Genomic DNA, 14,392 nt, shown 5'->3' on the forward strand with positions numbered 1-14,392 from the left:
CATTTGTCCAAAATGTATTGCTGCTCGTGTTATTCAACGTGTTGTAGATCCAATCGCTGTATCCGAGACGATTTTGATCGCTTCCAACTTGAAAACTCGGACCATAACTGCTTTCTGTTTCTTCCTGCGATTTGACAAGAACAACGACGGAGCAAAGAAAATAACTTGTTGCAACGAATATGAACACCGAATAATTCATGATTTTGTACAGCACGTTAAATGGCTCGCGAAAGACTGAATTGTCATTTCAAATATTATTATAATTATTATTTCACTTTTCATCGTCAGTTTTTTCGCTCAAGGAAAATGTGAGTGTCTTTTTTATTTTTTTTTTCTTTTTGTCTTTTGTTTAATTTTTTCTGTTATTTTAATAGAAACCAAAATGATAAAAAATAACATTCGATTTCCTTGAAAGTAAAGCAAAGACTGAACAAATAGTACAAGGAAAAGCAAAAAATAATCTTTTTTTGGAAGCAGCGTAACGCTAAATAACTTTTACAATTATTATCATCTTCATGCAACACGTGTCTGTCTTATTGTAATGAAGAAGGCGTTAAACAAACAAATAGCCTTTCATTGCAAAAATGAAGCAACATAATAATAATGATAGACAAAGTCTTTTCTTTTGTGTTTGTTTTGCTGCGACAAATAACAATAGAAAAGCAGCGAATTGCGATTACCTCATTCAATTTGCTGATGGTTCGTTTGTGAAAATTCATGTTGCAATTTTGGTAAAATGTATGATTCGCATGTTTTCACTAAATTTTCATTCAGAACATGCGAAAAATATTTTCCTTTAATTTAGAAGAAGAAAAAAAATTCAATTAAAATTTTGAGTTTTTTTAATAAGTTTCCATATTTTTGAATAATTTTTGCTTAAAGTTGTAAATGTTTTCTTATAAAAGTATCAAAAATGAATAATTATTATTTTGGTAATTAAATTTGTTTTTTCATTAAAAAAATCAAATTCAAATTTTCAGATTTAAAAAATTTTGAAAAATTTCAAATTTTGAGATTTGGGATGTTTGAAAATGAAAATTTTCCGTTATTATTAACGTGAATACATAAAAAAAATAAAAACATTAAAAAATTTAAATGATAATAAAATAATTTTTGCCAAAAGTTAAATTTAAAAAATAAATTAAAATTAAATTTTAAAAATAAAAATTAAAAAGCATCTTTCATATTCAATTATTTCTTTCAAAAAAGGTCACTGTCAAGATTGAATAAGAAGAATTTTCACTTTTCATCATCTGACGTCTTCATCAACTCGATCAAGGTAAGAACGAACAAAAGCTCAATGCACTTCAATCTGTTCGGAATGCATTTTTAGCATATGGGCGTCTCTTACAATATGACGAAAAAAGCCAATTATCGTTATTTTCTTTTTTTTTGCATTATGTTTTTACGCACGTCATGTCTATAATATTATTATCTATTGTGTTATGTGACAAATGTGCTCGCATTTTACGGTAGTTAGATTATGTTAATATAAGTTATTCACTTTTTTTGTCTTATTGTTGTCTTTATAGCTTACACGAACATACATTCGAAGAAGGGGGATGTTTTTATTTTATTAACTTATCATATTTTGACGAAAACAGAAGAAGAAGAAGAAGCGACAAGTCGAAAAAAGAAACAATTAGATAATTTTTTTCATGCATCAAGCAATGACAAGCGTCGACTGCAATTCTTTTATACATTGTTCGAAATTGTCTGTCTGTGACAAAATTTTCGTATAAAATATGTTGCTATTTAGGAATTAGTTAACATATTTGTAGAAGATATCAAAAGTGAAACAAGTCTCGTGGATATTTTGTTAAAAAAAAGTGATTTTTCCCGAAATTTCAAGAATGTTGTCGACAACAAGACTTTGCAAGCTGCTTATTGCTTGTGTGCTGTTAGCGAAATTAAGTGCTGCAGTCCCTAAAAAGTACGAAACACAAAGTGACGGGTAAATTTTCAAATAATTTCTTCAGAGACTCGACTTTTTTTAGAACGTGATTTTGAAGTTTTTCTTTTTAATTAATGGAAAAACTTCGAATTACAAGACCTAACGATTTTTCAAACTAACAAACAGCGAAAGTACGACAACGACAGACATCGCAAGCACAGTGACAGATTACCAAAAAGAAACAAAAAATAACGCTACACTTCCGTGTATGTCAAATTGTGGCGAATGGCGTGTTCTTCAATATCCCGAATTCATTCACACGAATTATCACGAGTCACAATCCAATGAGAGAAGCAGACAAAATACTCCCTATAGTAGTAGTAGTTATAACAAAAATCAGACAAATGACTATTTTAGACGACAATCTGACACTCAAGACAATCATTTTAGCGCAGATGATCGTTACTTAAACGACATCAATCATCATACAATCCAATTTCCTCCAAATCAGGCGCACGCCAGGTACTTTTTTGTTCATGTCTTACAAAAAAACAAAAAGACACTTTTCCCAATACATAATCCGACATCCAATTTTTATTTCTGTGTAAATATCCTGACCTGACATACATCTCCCCTAAAAAAAATAATACAAATCACAACATCAACAATACATTACAACACTCGTCAGTTGTCGTTTTTATTGGATTATCAAGATATGATGAATTTGGAAATGAATAACATGCCAAACGCAATTTTTTTGTATAAAAGAAAAATAATTCAAACTAAATTTTTATTTTTTGATAATTTTCAAAGAATTTTTCAAAAATCAGTTTTGTTTCCAGCACTTATCCTGATAATCCATGGAGACGAAGCTTCCAAAAAGATAAATTTAATGAAACAAATGCTGCTTACAGCGATAATGCGAGCGATCGTACTCAACGACTCGGATATTCGACGGGACTTGGAGCGGGATACGGAACTGCTGGATATGGCGGAGTTAGTAACGTAAGGTTTTATTTTTTTTTATTTTTTTTTTTAAATTTTCAATTTTTTTTAAATTTTCAATTTTTTTAAAATTTTCAATTTTTTCAAAATTTTTCATTTTTTTCAAAATTTTTAATTTTTACATTAAAATTTTTCTTTTTTTTCAGGGATATGGATATTCAGGCGCCGGCATTGGACCATACGGAGGATATGGAAAAGTTGATTTGGGCGGCGTTGTTTTAGGAGCAATTATTGGCGTTGGAGCTCTTCTTATCATCCCCAAATTTATTGCAGCTTTCCATGGCGGAGCATATGGAGGCACAGGATACGGAAGTTACAGAAGTAAGAAATTCTGAGCATTTTTGCGAGTAATCTTCATTATAGCTGCTATTAACATTTCAGATATCGATGAATTTGGCGGCGTTACTGATATGATGTCGAAATTCGATGAATTCCTCGCGAAAAATAATGTCGATTCGACGGCTTGCGTGCAAAAAGCTGTTTGCCATTACATTCGTAACAGCAGTGCAAATGCGAATCAAGGAGCATCAAATCAATTTGAAGAAATGGCATTGTCTTTAGCTGATAATTCAATTGTTGACTACATGATCGATGGTACGGCGATCAAAGAAGCTCTTACGAACGGGCGAAATGGCGATGGGCGTGATTGTGATGCAATTTACTCCAATTGTCCGTTAGATCGAGACAGTGCGATTGGATTGCTGAAGAAATTTCTGCCCTTTCAGACAAAATAGTACCTTGTCAAGCAGATCAGGTCGTAAAACCCTTGACGATTTTATGATGAAATACGCCTTACGTATGTTAGTCAATTATGTTCTTACGAAATTCTTCTCAATGCCGCCCATTGTACCGCAAATGGTAGCAAAATTCTTAAACATTTAGGTGATTAGTCTCCCGCTATTCTTCTCTTTCTGTAAAAAAAAACAAGAAACAGGGCAATAATGATTAAATAAATAAAAACCAATGGAATAAAGGAATTCAAATAATTTTTTTTGTATCTTGATGTCTCACACAAATAAATAATTTTCGAGATGATAAAATTTTTAAGTTAAAAAAAAAAATCAAAGACGAGAATTAAATATCGTAAAACTCATCAATATGTCGATTTCCTTCAGTTTTACGCCCTTTTAATATTTACCATCATTTATATCTCTCGTTCGTGTAAAAATTGTGATAAAAATCAAGTCTGTGATTGATTTAATAAACGTCAACGTATCTTCATGAGATGACATTCATATCAATAAATGGAGTGATTATCGTTGTCATCAGGATATTAACTACTGATACTCGGAAATTGAAAAGCGATGAACATTTACAAGGTACAAATTTTAAGAAGAAATACTCGATTTAGAAATTTGAAGAATACAAGATGGTAAGAGAGCTCATTTGCATAAAACGCGCGATAATTACAACAATTAACAACTTTCCGCAAAACGCACACGCAAATACGTTTCTAACTAATGAATAGAAGAAAATTTAATTATTTATAAGAAAAATTGTGCAATAAATTCATTTCATTGTGTTCCAAAGCACACAATTGTGTAACAAAAGTGCATGTTGTTAAACTGTTCATAATCGAGTACATTTAAATTTATTTTATTTTTCCGCATATTTCTGCAAGAAGACGGAAAATGTCTTAACCGTACGCCATTTCGCATTGTGTGTGTGCAAAAGTGCATGGCAGGATAGATGGAAGGGAACAACACAAAAAAAAAGTTATTCAAGACACGACTTTATGCAATATTTGTGGCGCGGCGTGCGGTACTGTTGCATCAAATAGATTACATTTGCATTTATAATTGTATGCAAGCGTCAGTCAATTAAAGCAGTTCAGTGAGGAGGAAAAGAAAAGAACGCGGCGCGAAGGAAATGAATGGCGTGGCTTATTTGCAACGATAAAGAGGCGGAAAATGGCTTTTAAAAAGGTAATTTTTCATGTTTTCTTTTGTTTAGATTCAAGTTAAATAGATTCTTTACACGTTGTTGAACAATTTTTGACTTTTTGCTGTTCGTCATCCCCCAATAACTTCGTAACAATCGACATTTCTCAACACAAAATAATGAAAAATGACTCAAAATCACCGTTAAACGCAACTGCTAAAAAAAATAAATAAAAAAAATCATATTTTCTGCCTCTGATCTGTCACACAATACATAATAAATTGGTTTTCATGCATGAGAACCCCAAACAGCTATCTAAAGTTGTAGTTACAAATGAAAAACAGGCATAATCGTTTTTCTGTATTCTTTTGCAGTCGAAACAAAGCATTGCGGAGACAGACACTAACACTGTACAATCTAAATGGGTCACGTTTGAAAGTAAGAGTGCCTTAAAATAAATAAAAATGTTACATGAGAGACCATTTTTTGACTGAAAATGGAAGACAAATTGGGCACAAAATTCGTTTCTACGTTTTCCAAATCCAATAAATTTTGCAGATAGTCATTCGTTTGTGGGTTGACTGCCCGTTTAAAAATTGAAGCAGAAAAGAAATCTCTGATAGCCCATGAAATATGTTCTTATAAATAACGTCAAACGATTACTTTTCAGAAATTAAGTTGCCTAAAGGCAAAATATCCTAAATTAAAGTTGACTTTAATGTCATTAAGTTCCGCTTTTAGTTGCTAATGAGACGGGTTTTAATACGAAATTAACATATTAAATGTCAAATTATCATAAAATATAGCATTAATTGCTTCAGTAGATAAAATTCAATTATTTCTGACGAAATGCATTTGAATAATTCCTTGGAGCTCATCTTCCGCGTATATACGTTTCAGCCAACTTCATGTCTCGTATAACACAGATGCGTCGACACACATTCAATTTTCATTCATAAAATCGTTGAATGAAAAGCATTGTCATACACCTTTCTACTCTTACCATATTTATGTTCCTCATTAAGTTGTCGCGTACATTATTGCACACGTGAGCATGTGTTTTGCGTGATGGAAACGCAACAATTGCTTCAACACGTTGAAAAATACAACAGAAAAACACTTGATAAATCATGCCGCCGTGAATCAGATGTTTTCGGTACGGGCAGTTGTAAAATTCTCGTGAATCCATGTAACTATGCGAAAGTAGCTATACATTTGCAGGATGATGTATATGGGGTGTTGGAAATCTGTGCAACCATCCTCAGTTAAAAAGAACGATATGATTCGAATTTTTTTCTCAGTTGCCTGCTAGATTTCATCGTGATCGGAAGTCAAAAGAAATAACTGAAAAAATATTTAAAAAAATCTTTAATGAACTTGTCTCAAAAAAAAGTGAGAAAAAATGTAAATAAAATTAAAAATCATTGGAAAAAAATTAAATCAAATAATCCTTAAATAAATAAAAAAAAATCGAGTATAAAACAAATAAAAAAGAATTTTTACAAATATTGACTTAACAATATTTAAACAAAATTGTGCACAAAAGAATTTTAAGGCAAATATTAACGTTTACTTTAATGAAAAAAAAATAATAAAAAAAATATCTGAATAATCATAAAAATATTAAAATCTCTCGAGAATTAAAATTAAAAAAAAAAATATATATTCAATTTTTTCCAATTAATCAATCAATTAAAGACAACAATCAAAAAATAAAAAATAAAAGGTGAAGTGAAATTTAAAATTTATAATTGGAAAACATTTGGAGTACTAATTTATTTTTTTTTTGGTTTTTGTAATTCAATCTTATCATTCTAAAATAAAGTTTTTATCAGTGTCAAATACAGACGTGCTTCATTAATAATTTGGATATGAATAATAAATTAATTTAATTGCTTTTGCTTATCTATTTAACGGAACGTGGAAAATTTTATCAAAAAAAAAAATATCTTATAAAATACTATTAAAAATTTATTACTACTTCATAAAAAAAATCCAATAAATTATTGTGAAAAAAAAAAAATAAATAAGAAGAACAAATACCCAAGTGACGAAAAGTTTTCGATACAAAAATCTCATTTGTTAAAAAATAATGCAAATTTATGATTTTTTTTTCGAATCTAAAAAAAATATCAACAAATAATATTTTTGTGTGTTCTCTATATTTTTTGTGTGTCACGCGTGTGCTATTTTGTTACAAAATATGAGCAGAGCAAGCATGATTATTATCATATTTGAACACCTGTGAAAATGATACACATATAAAATTTTTTTTCGACAGTGCATTAAAGACAGACAGTAGGCGTAATTTGCATTGACTTTTATTTAAAAAGAAATCTACACTTGTTTACTTTTTTTTCCATAACATAATCTTTAATGTTAATGGTAAAAAGGTAGTTTAAACGGCAAATAGGAGATATTTTGTTCTTAGAAGGACACAGTTGTTTGTTAATTTATTCAATGTTAATATTTTTAATACGTAATAAAGGGTTACAAAATTATTCAGTGAATAAAATCCCATAATTCAAAAAAAAAATATTACTTTAATGCGAAAACTAAAACCTTGAGAATAATGGAATAATTTTATAAAAAAATTAACAAAATTTAATTTTCAAATTAATTAAAAAATTTAATTTTTATAAAAAATATTTTTATTAATGTTTTTATAAAAAAAATAAACTTAAAAAAATTAATTAATTAAAAAATTTAATTTTTATGAAATATATTTTTATTAATATTTTTACAAAAAAAAAAAAATAAATAAAAGAAATATAAATAATTAAACAAACTAATTTAAATCAATTTAAATTTAATAAAAAAACAATTTAATTAAAATACAAATTATCATTTGTACAAATTTTTTTCTAAAAATATATGTTTATTTAAATTGATAAAAATCATGCAAAAAAAAAATCTTCTTGTTAATTAGCCTAAAACTTCGTTTCCGCTTTTAAAAAAATATAAGATTTGCCTCAAAGATAAATTCATTCGCGTGGCTATAATCCTTGTCAAGCTTTGAATGAAGAAAAAAAAGGAAATAAAAAGCCATAAAAAGGACACAAAATTAAAAATCTTACCGAAATCCCGTACCCCTTCACTTTTCTTTACAATTTTCATGAGCTTTTCACTTGAGCCTAATAAATATCAAGCAATTTTTCTCTCGTACGTACTTTGATTGAAACAAATTGACGTACAATTACTTTCCGCAAGTGACTGAGTGCTGTCAACTCTGCCATAGAATTCCGAAAAATGTATTGCTCTTACGTCTTTTATCGACATGGATCTCTGTCATGGGGAACGAAAGTCAAAAATTGTCGTACAACGGTTTCAATTACAGGAAATTACACACGATCGCTTGATAAACGGCAAGGATTTAGGCGAACAAAAACTGAAAGAAATGAAAAGAAAGTTGTTAAATTTAAAAAAAATAATGAGATTATATACATCACAACTTAATGCCTTTTAATCTCCCCTTCATGTCGAAAGGAAACGTCAATTGAGCGTGATGACGTGTTGAAAAGTTATTATTGATGATCCAAGATGAATTTGACGAAAAATAGGGAGTTGTTTGGAAGTCATGTCATTAAATTTCTAAAGAAGAAATTACATAATTATCCAAGCAATTACTGCGAGCGCGAAAGATGATACGTGATAATTTATTTGCGAGAAATTCAAAATGTAAATTAAATTTTTGTTTTGTTTTTCGTGAAAGCTGAATAAAATAATTAAAATGCACAAATTTGTCGCACAATTCGCTCTTGCAACACATTAGCATAACAGCAAGAGCAAAGTTGAAATTCGTTGCAAAAACTCGAAATTAGTTAATCGAGCAGCAGCAATCTAATGTGAAAAGTGTGGTTTTGTACGAAAATAGTTTTAACTGAAAAGTTTTCCAACTTCAACGCGTGGTTTTGGGAGATGTTCCTCAAAATTATTTCGAAAGTTAACAAGAATGTTAAAAGTGATGATATTACAAAAAAAAAAAAAAAAAACATCTTGTCAGACCTGACTTTTATGATTTTTATTAAATTTTTGTCTTTCTCGTGTGTTTATCTTTTAGAAGAAAATTTTGTATTAATAGAACTGGATTAATAATGAGGAAAAAAGGTACATGAAACAGATGTGAGTCGATGACGAGCACGTTTCAAATTAAAATGCGGATCATCATTAGTTGGTGAACTTTTGCCCAAAATTATCTCCAAAAGATAAAATTCCACAAAAATTACGCATAAAACTGATAATTAAAAACAAATTAAGTTGTATCAACATTCACTGAATCGTTTTTAAAACTCATTGAATTGACTTTCGAAAGAAACGGTTTCGTTGAATTTTTTATAAACATTTTATTAATTGGCCTGAAGGTTTTTGTCTCGTAAACCCGTTTTATGTTTCAGTTTTTATAGAATATAAAAATAAATGCAACAGAGTGAAATTTTAGTGCAATTTTTCCGTTTGCCATTAAAAAAAGTAAAAATGAGTAAAAAATTTCGAATCAAGTTTTTACAAAAAATGTTGTATTAATAATTTGAATCATTCAAAATTCAATGGAATTCGTAATAAGAGCATCAAAGTTGTTTTTATTTTCATCATATTCAATATTCGAAAAATATAGAATATTTTTTTTATTTTTAGGCCGCTCCAATTTTTTTTTTATTTAAAGTTTTTAAATATTAAAGTGTTTCATAATAATTTAATATTAAATTAAAAATATTTAAAAAATTTTTGAAAATTTCTCTAAAAAAATTTTGGAAAAATAAAAAAAAATCAATTTTGATGAAATTTTTACTCCATTTGGTTTTCGACTTTTCATATAAGGCATGAGACTTATGCTAAATGACATCTTAAATGAGAAATCAAAGATATAACTTCTGTTTTTGTAAAAAAATAAATAAATAAGATAAAAAGTAATGAAACAATTGAAAGCAAAAATCTCATTTTTCTATACAAATATTTACGAAATTTGCAAGTAAGCAACGATAATTCAATTTACCGAATAAGTATAAAAAAACAACAGACATACCTGTAAACCAAAGACAATATTGGCTGCTAAACCATTTTAACGACAGACAAATATGTTGTTCAATTTTCCAAATTTTTTCGGTCTGTAAATCCCTTTCTATGCCGGTTAAAAAGGAAACAAAAAATGTTGTAAAATATTTGTCTTTAATTTTATTTCTATTTGTTTGTTCGATTTTTGTCTGTGACGTTCAAATATTTTGTTTTGTCTTCTTCACTTTAACTTTTTTTTTCTACCGAGATTTGTGTTGTCAGGCGTCGACTTTCCTATCCTTCCGTGCATCCCAACATTAAGAAGGATTTGTAATGGTTTGATGTTTGATTCCTGTGTCTATCGGATTTCTTACACAAGTGAAGATATGAAACAAAGACTTTAAGTAGAAAACCGTGAAATATCTTTTTAAAAAACTTTTGTTTTTGATGGTTTTCATTCACTTTGTATACAAACAGGTAAATAAAAGTATTTTTGTGCGGAATTCTCGAATTATTTTTCAATTCACGTGCAAAACTGAAACAAAAATTTATAAATATTTGTATTGGATTTCATTTTAATGGAGTAAATATTTTTTCGGATCAACAAAAATTTAACAAGATTGAAACTTTTTTCCCTGATCTTTTAGGTCAAACTCATTAAAGAGACACAAATGTATCTCAATTTTCTTTTATCGATCGTCTTCCAACGTCATCCCATTCATTTCACTTTCCCGTTAAACATAATCCATCCACACATTAATGCATAAATGCCCAACTTACTTGTTTGCTGCTTCCTTCTCCGATCCTTGATACATGTCGTAAAAAAATTATCAATATATGGTAATGCTCTTATTACGACGTTATTACTACTTCGATGTATGCACGAGAAATGTTAAACAAAAAAGTTTTTATCACACTTTTTTTCTCTGTGTGTCTCATGCACAAAAAGTTTTATGACAATCGGTCTCACTTCTTATCAAATGTACAATTTTCGCTGTGAATGAAAAAATAAAAATGAGATAAAAAATTACATGAATTACGATATAATGTAATTTTGTGTCTTGTCTTGTACTTGCATTTGTACGGAAGACCTAAGGAAATGTAGTTACACTTTTTTTCTTGTTGCTTGGTTAGTTTGTAGTTTTTATTTTTCTTTTTTTTTTGCGTTCTCCGTGTGAATGAAATGAACTGCAAAGAGTGGTTTGGCGTGCTTTTTAACGATTTTCATGTTGATGTTAATGTACAAAGAATAATTTTCTGAGAGGAAACAGAAACTTTTGTCTTCAAGTAATAAAACAGAATGATATGGACATCGTTAGTGTGGGGGAGTTAATGCTAAAAATGCATTACTTTATCTTTTTTTTTAAAGGAATAAGGCTGCTCCAAATTTTTTTCTTTTTTTTTTGTCCCATCCCTTATTTCAAAAGTCGAAAATCTTTTTTTAATAATATTTTAATAATTTTTAATAAAAGAAATTTAAATTTTTTTTTTAAATATTGAAAAACAAAATTTAACATAAATCTTCTTCTTTAAAAATATTTAAAAAAAAATAATTTTTCAAAATTTTTAGAGAGTTATTTTTACGATTTTTTTTTGTTTAAATTTTTAACTTGATATCTCGATGTAAAAAACCAACCATAAAACTAACTAAAATATTCATTAAGGAACAAAAATTGTTAAAATTTTGTCATTTTGTATGAAAAAGTATTTCAAAACTTTTTTTTATTTTTTTTTTTCGAAAAAATTCTTTTGGGACAAAAAAATCTTAAAAAATTTGGAACGGCTTAAAGCTTAAAATTATTTCGTTTTTAACAAAAATTCTCTCCGAAATTCGTTGAAGCAAAAACTCTTGAAACGATATTTTTCGGATTGTTCTTCAACTTTAAAAGAAATTTTCTTTTCAAGTTTATTCTTTAATGAACTTTGAGCAGATGCTCTTTGATAGACAAGACAAGACATTCGAAATACTTTTCAAGATAAGTGCAATTTAACATGAGGTTATAATTGATATTTTTCTGCGTATTTTCTCCCATTGTAATCTTCAAAGAGAGAATTTTTAATTCGGAAACTCGATATGAAACCACAAAATGTACTTCTTTGAGCTTCTGTGACACGACGACGACGACGACGTTTCTGTTTGAAATATTAGATTTTGATATCTTTCACGTTTTCAATAAACTTTATGCAAAAGATGAATTTATTCAGTTTGTGAAAGCATAAAAGGATATCAATAAATGTGCACTTTGTAGTTTTTAAGGGGTTTATATATATTTTTATTGTTAAAAACAGATCCGACTTGTCTTTATTGTGTGCAGGTTTGCAAAAATAGCAGAGAGATGCAACAACTGACAGAACAAGTTACGTTTTCTACTACAATAAACATTACATCGATACAAGAAAAAACAATTGAAAAATATCAATAGAAGAGTCTCATTCGATTTTTTCGTATTTTTCATGCAAATAAGTTGATACATATCGGCTTATTCCTGACACCTGTTATTATTTGCATATATTGAATGTGAAAAAAGGGAAAAACTGCCGAAACGTGTTAATATGATACTTTTCAAAAGCGCTTTTGACTCAAATTCCATTTGTCAGACAGGACAAAAACTCGAAATTTCACTTTTTATGTTGATGTCTCCATAATCGCTGCTTATTCAAATGTAATTAATAAGTACTTGTCAATGACGAACCATTTCTGTTGGTAATTCTTTTATGAAAGGTGAATCGTAAAACTCACTGAAGCTTGTTTACATGAAAATTTTTCACATGTAATGCACAAACATATTGAAAAATTTTCTGTGACGAGTATTTCTTGCAATACGAGAAAAAACATGTTTTAGTTTGGAATTTGCCTCTTACGAACTCTCCATGAACTGAGAGAGTCTCAAAAAATAACATGCTACTATTGATGATGATGCAGAAATTCTCTTATTTCACACAAGTTGAGTTGAGCTGCAAAAAAAAAAATGAAAAAAAAAACAAAATATAAACAAGGCAGATGCGGAGAAGTCAATTGGTTTTTTATGTTTCACCGCAGGTGTGTTTTGAGTGCTAAATTATTTTAAACGGTTGATCAATGAAAGTTTTTCAAAAAAAAAAAAAAAAAAAAATATCGATTCGACTTTAATAACATTTAAATTTTTTTCTGCGAATTTTCTTTGTTTACCAACTCATCGAAACGTCGTTGCACAAATTCAATAAATTTTTGCCGCACAAATCTTTTGTGGCTCAAATGGATTCGAAGTAAATATAATTGCGATTACGTGCTTATGGCATATATATCTCTTCCTTACAGCAGAAGATGTTTAAACCGTTGACAACAACGGAAAATGCAACAAGTATAACTAACAATTGTATCCTCTTATTGACAAATCGAATTAAAATGACTTGTTTTTCCGCTTTCCTTCTCGTTTTTCTTCGTTTTTTTTACGTAAACATGGATTGGTAGCATTTCAACTTTAACTTCACATTTTTTTCCATTGGATTTGTTGGAATGAAGAAGAAGAAGAAACATACGACAAAACAAACTGAAGATAAAAAATTCTTCGTTAATCGTTACTTTCGCAAATATTTGTTGATCAGCTCTAAATTAGCTGGTTGGATGTTCTTGATTGCATTTTGTGCTGTACAAACAATGAAAGAAGAAAAAAAATGTTAGTTGCGCAGGACAAGAAATTGAATTAATTTATTTTACAATAGCGTGTCATGATTACCGTGCATTTTCCTTATTTTTATGCGCTCCTCCTCCTCCTTCCTCATCATCGTCTCTGCTGCAACAGTGAAAAACAAATCACGACAAGTAGTAATTATTTTGCGTTGAAGAGATTTTCGTTTAAAATAATTTACCTTCGGAGTAATTAAATTTGCGCATTGTTCCACGTGTTGCGACAAGAAGTTTATTGAAACGGACATCATTACACTCGGTTTTCAAGCACGTCCTTGAGTGTAACTCGAAATTTCCGGTTGAAAGAAACGAGGAATGCGATACCTGTTAGTTACGAAAATTCCTTCGAAGAAAAGGGAAACGAAAGAAAAACTTTTTGTGGCACAGACAAAAGAAGGATGACGAAAAGTAAAAGTCCTCTTGTTAATTTCACCTTACAAGTACACGGATATCTATTTTGTTTGTTTACAAAAACCTCTTTTTTATGAAAAATTATTTTGAGAAAATTTCAACCAATGACAACTCGAAAGATAAATCAAGTTTTGGTTGAGTTTTTCGCAAAATTGTCATTTAGCATAAACAACCGTGTTTCGAGTAAAAGGAAGCAAATAAATTATGTGTCAGTCGGTACACATTTCATTTGATTCCGTGGGCAAAAAGTTCCATTTACTATTCAAAAATTCTTACGATTCGTACACACAAACAGCGCAAAGTGACTTACCTACTTTATTTTTCTGCAAAACAGACGATGAAAGGAAGTAATCGTGAATGTCTTCTTTTACAGCCCGCTGAGCATTTCATTTGATTAAGTAACTTTCGTTCCTTCAGTAGAGTTGTCCAAAAGGTTTTTCACGTTCGTTCCGCTCTAAAAGAAAATTTTATTAGAAAATTAAATATTTGACAGAAACTTTATACTAAAACAAAGAAAATCCTCTTTTTATTGCAGATAAGCTTTC

General features: G+C 29.1%; 1 protein-coding gene across 1 annotated transcript; it reads left to right on the forward strand.

Moving 5' to 3' along the window:
• The first annotated feature begins 1,853 nt into the window (after nt 1-1,853).
• LOC134833472 (uncharacterized) lies at nt 1,854-3,633 on the forward strand. Its single transcript, XM_063847791.1, has 5 exons — nt 1,854-1,954; nt 2,081-2,416; nt 2,725-2,899; nt 3,046-3,220; nt 3,281-3,633. Exons 1-5 carry the CDS (start codon nt 1,854-1,856, stop codon nt 3,631-3,633), a joined length of 1,140 nt encoding a protein of 379 aa, XP_063703861.1.
• Nucleotides 3,634-14,392: the final 10,759 nt, after the last annotated feature.

The sequence above is a fragment of the Culicoides brevitarsis genome, chromosome 3 (assembly GCF_036172545.1).
Source record: "Culicoides brevitarsis isolate CSIRO-B50_1 chromosome 3, AGI_CSIRO_Cbre_v1, whole genome shotgun sequence".
NCBI lineage: Eukaryota > Metazoa > Arthropoda > Insecta > Diptera > Ceratopogonidae > Culicoides > Culicoides brevitarsis.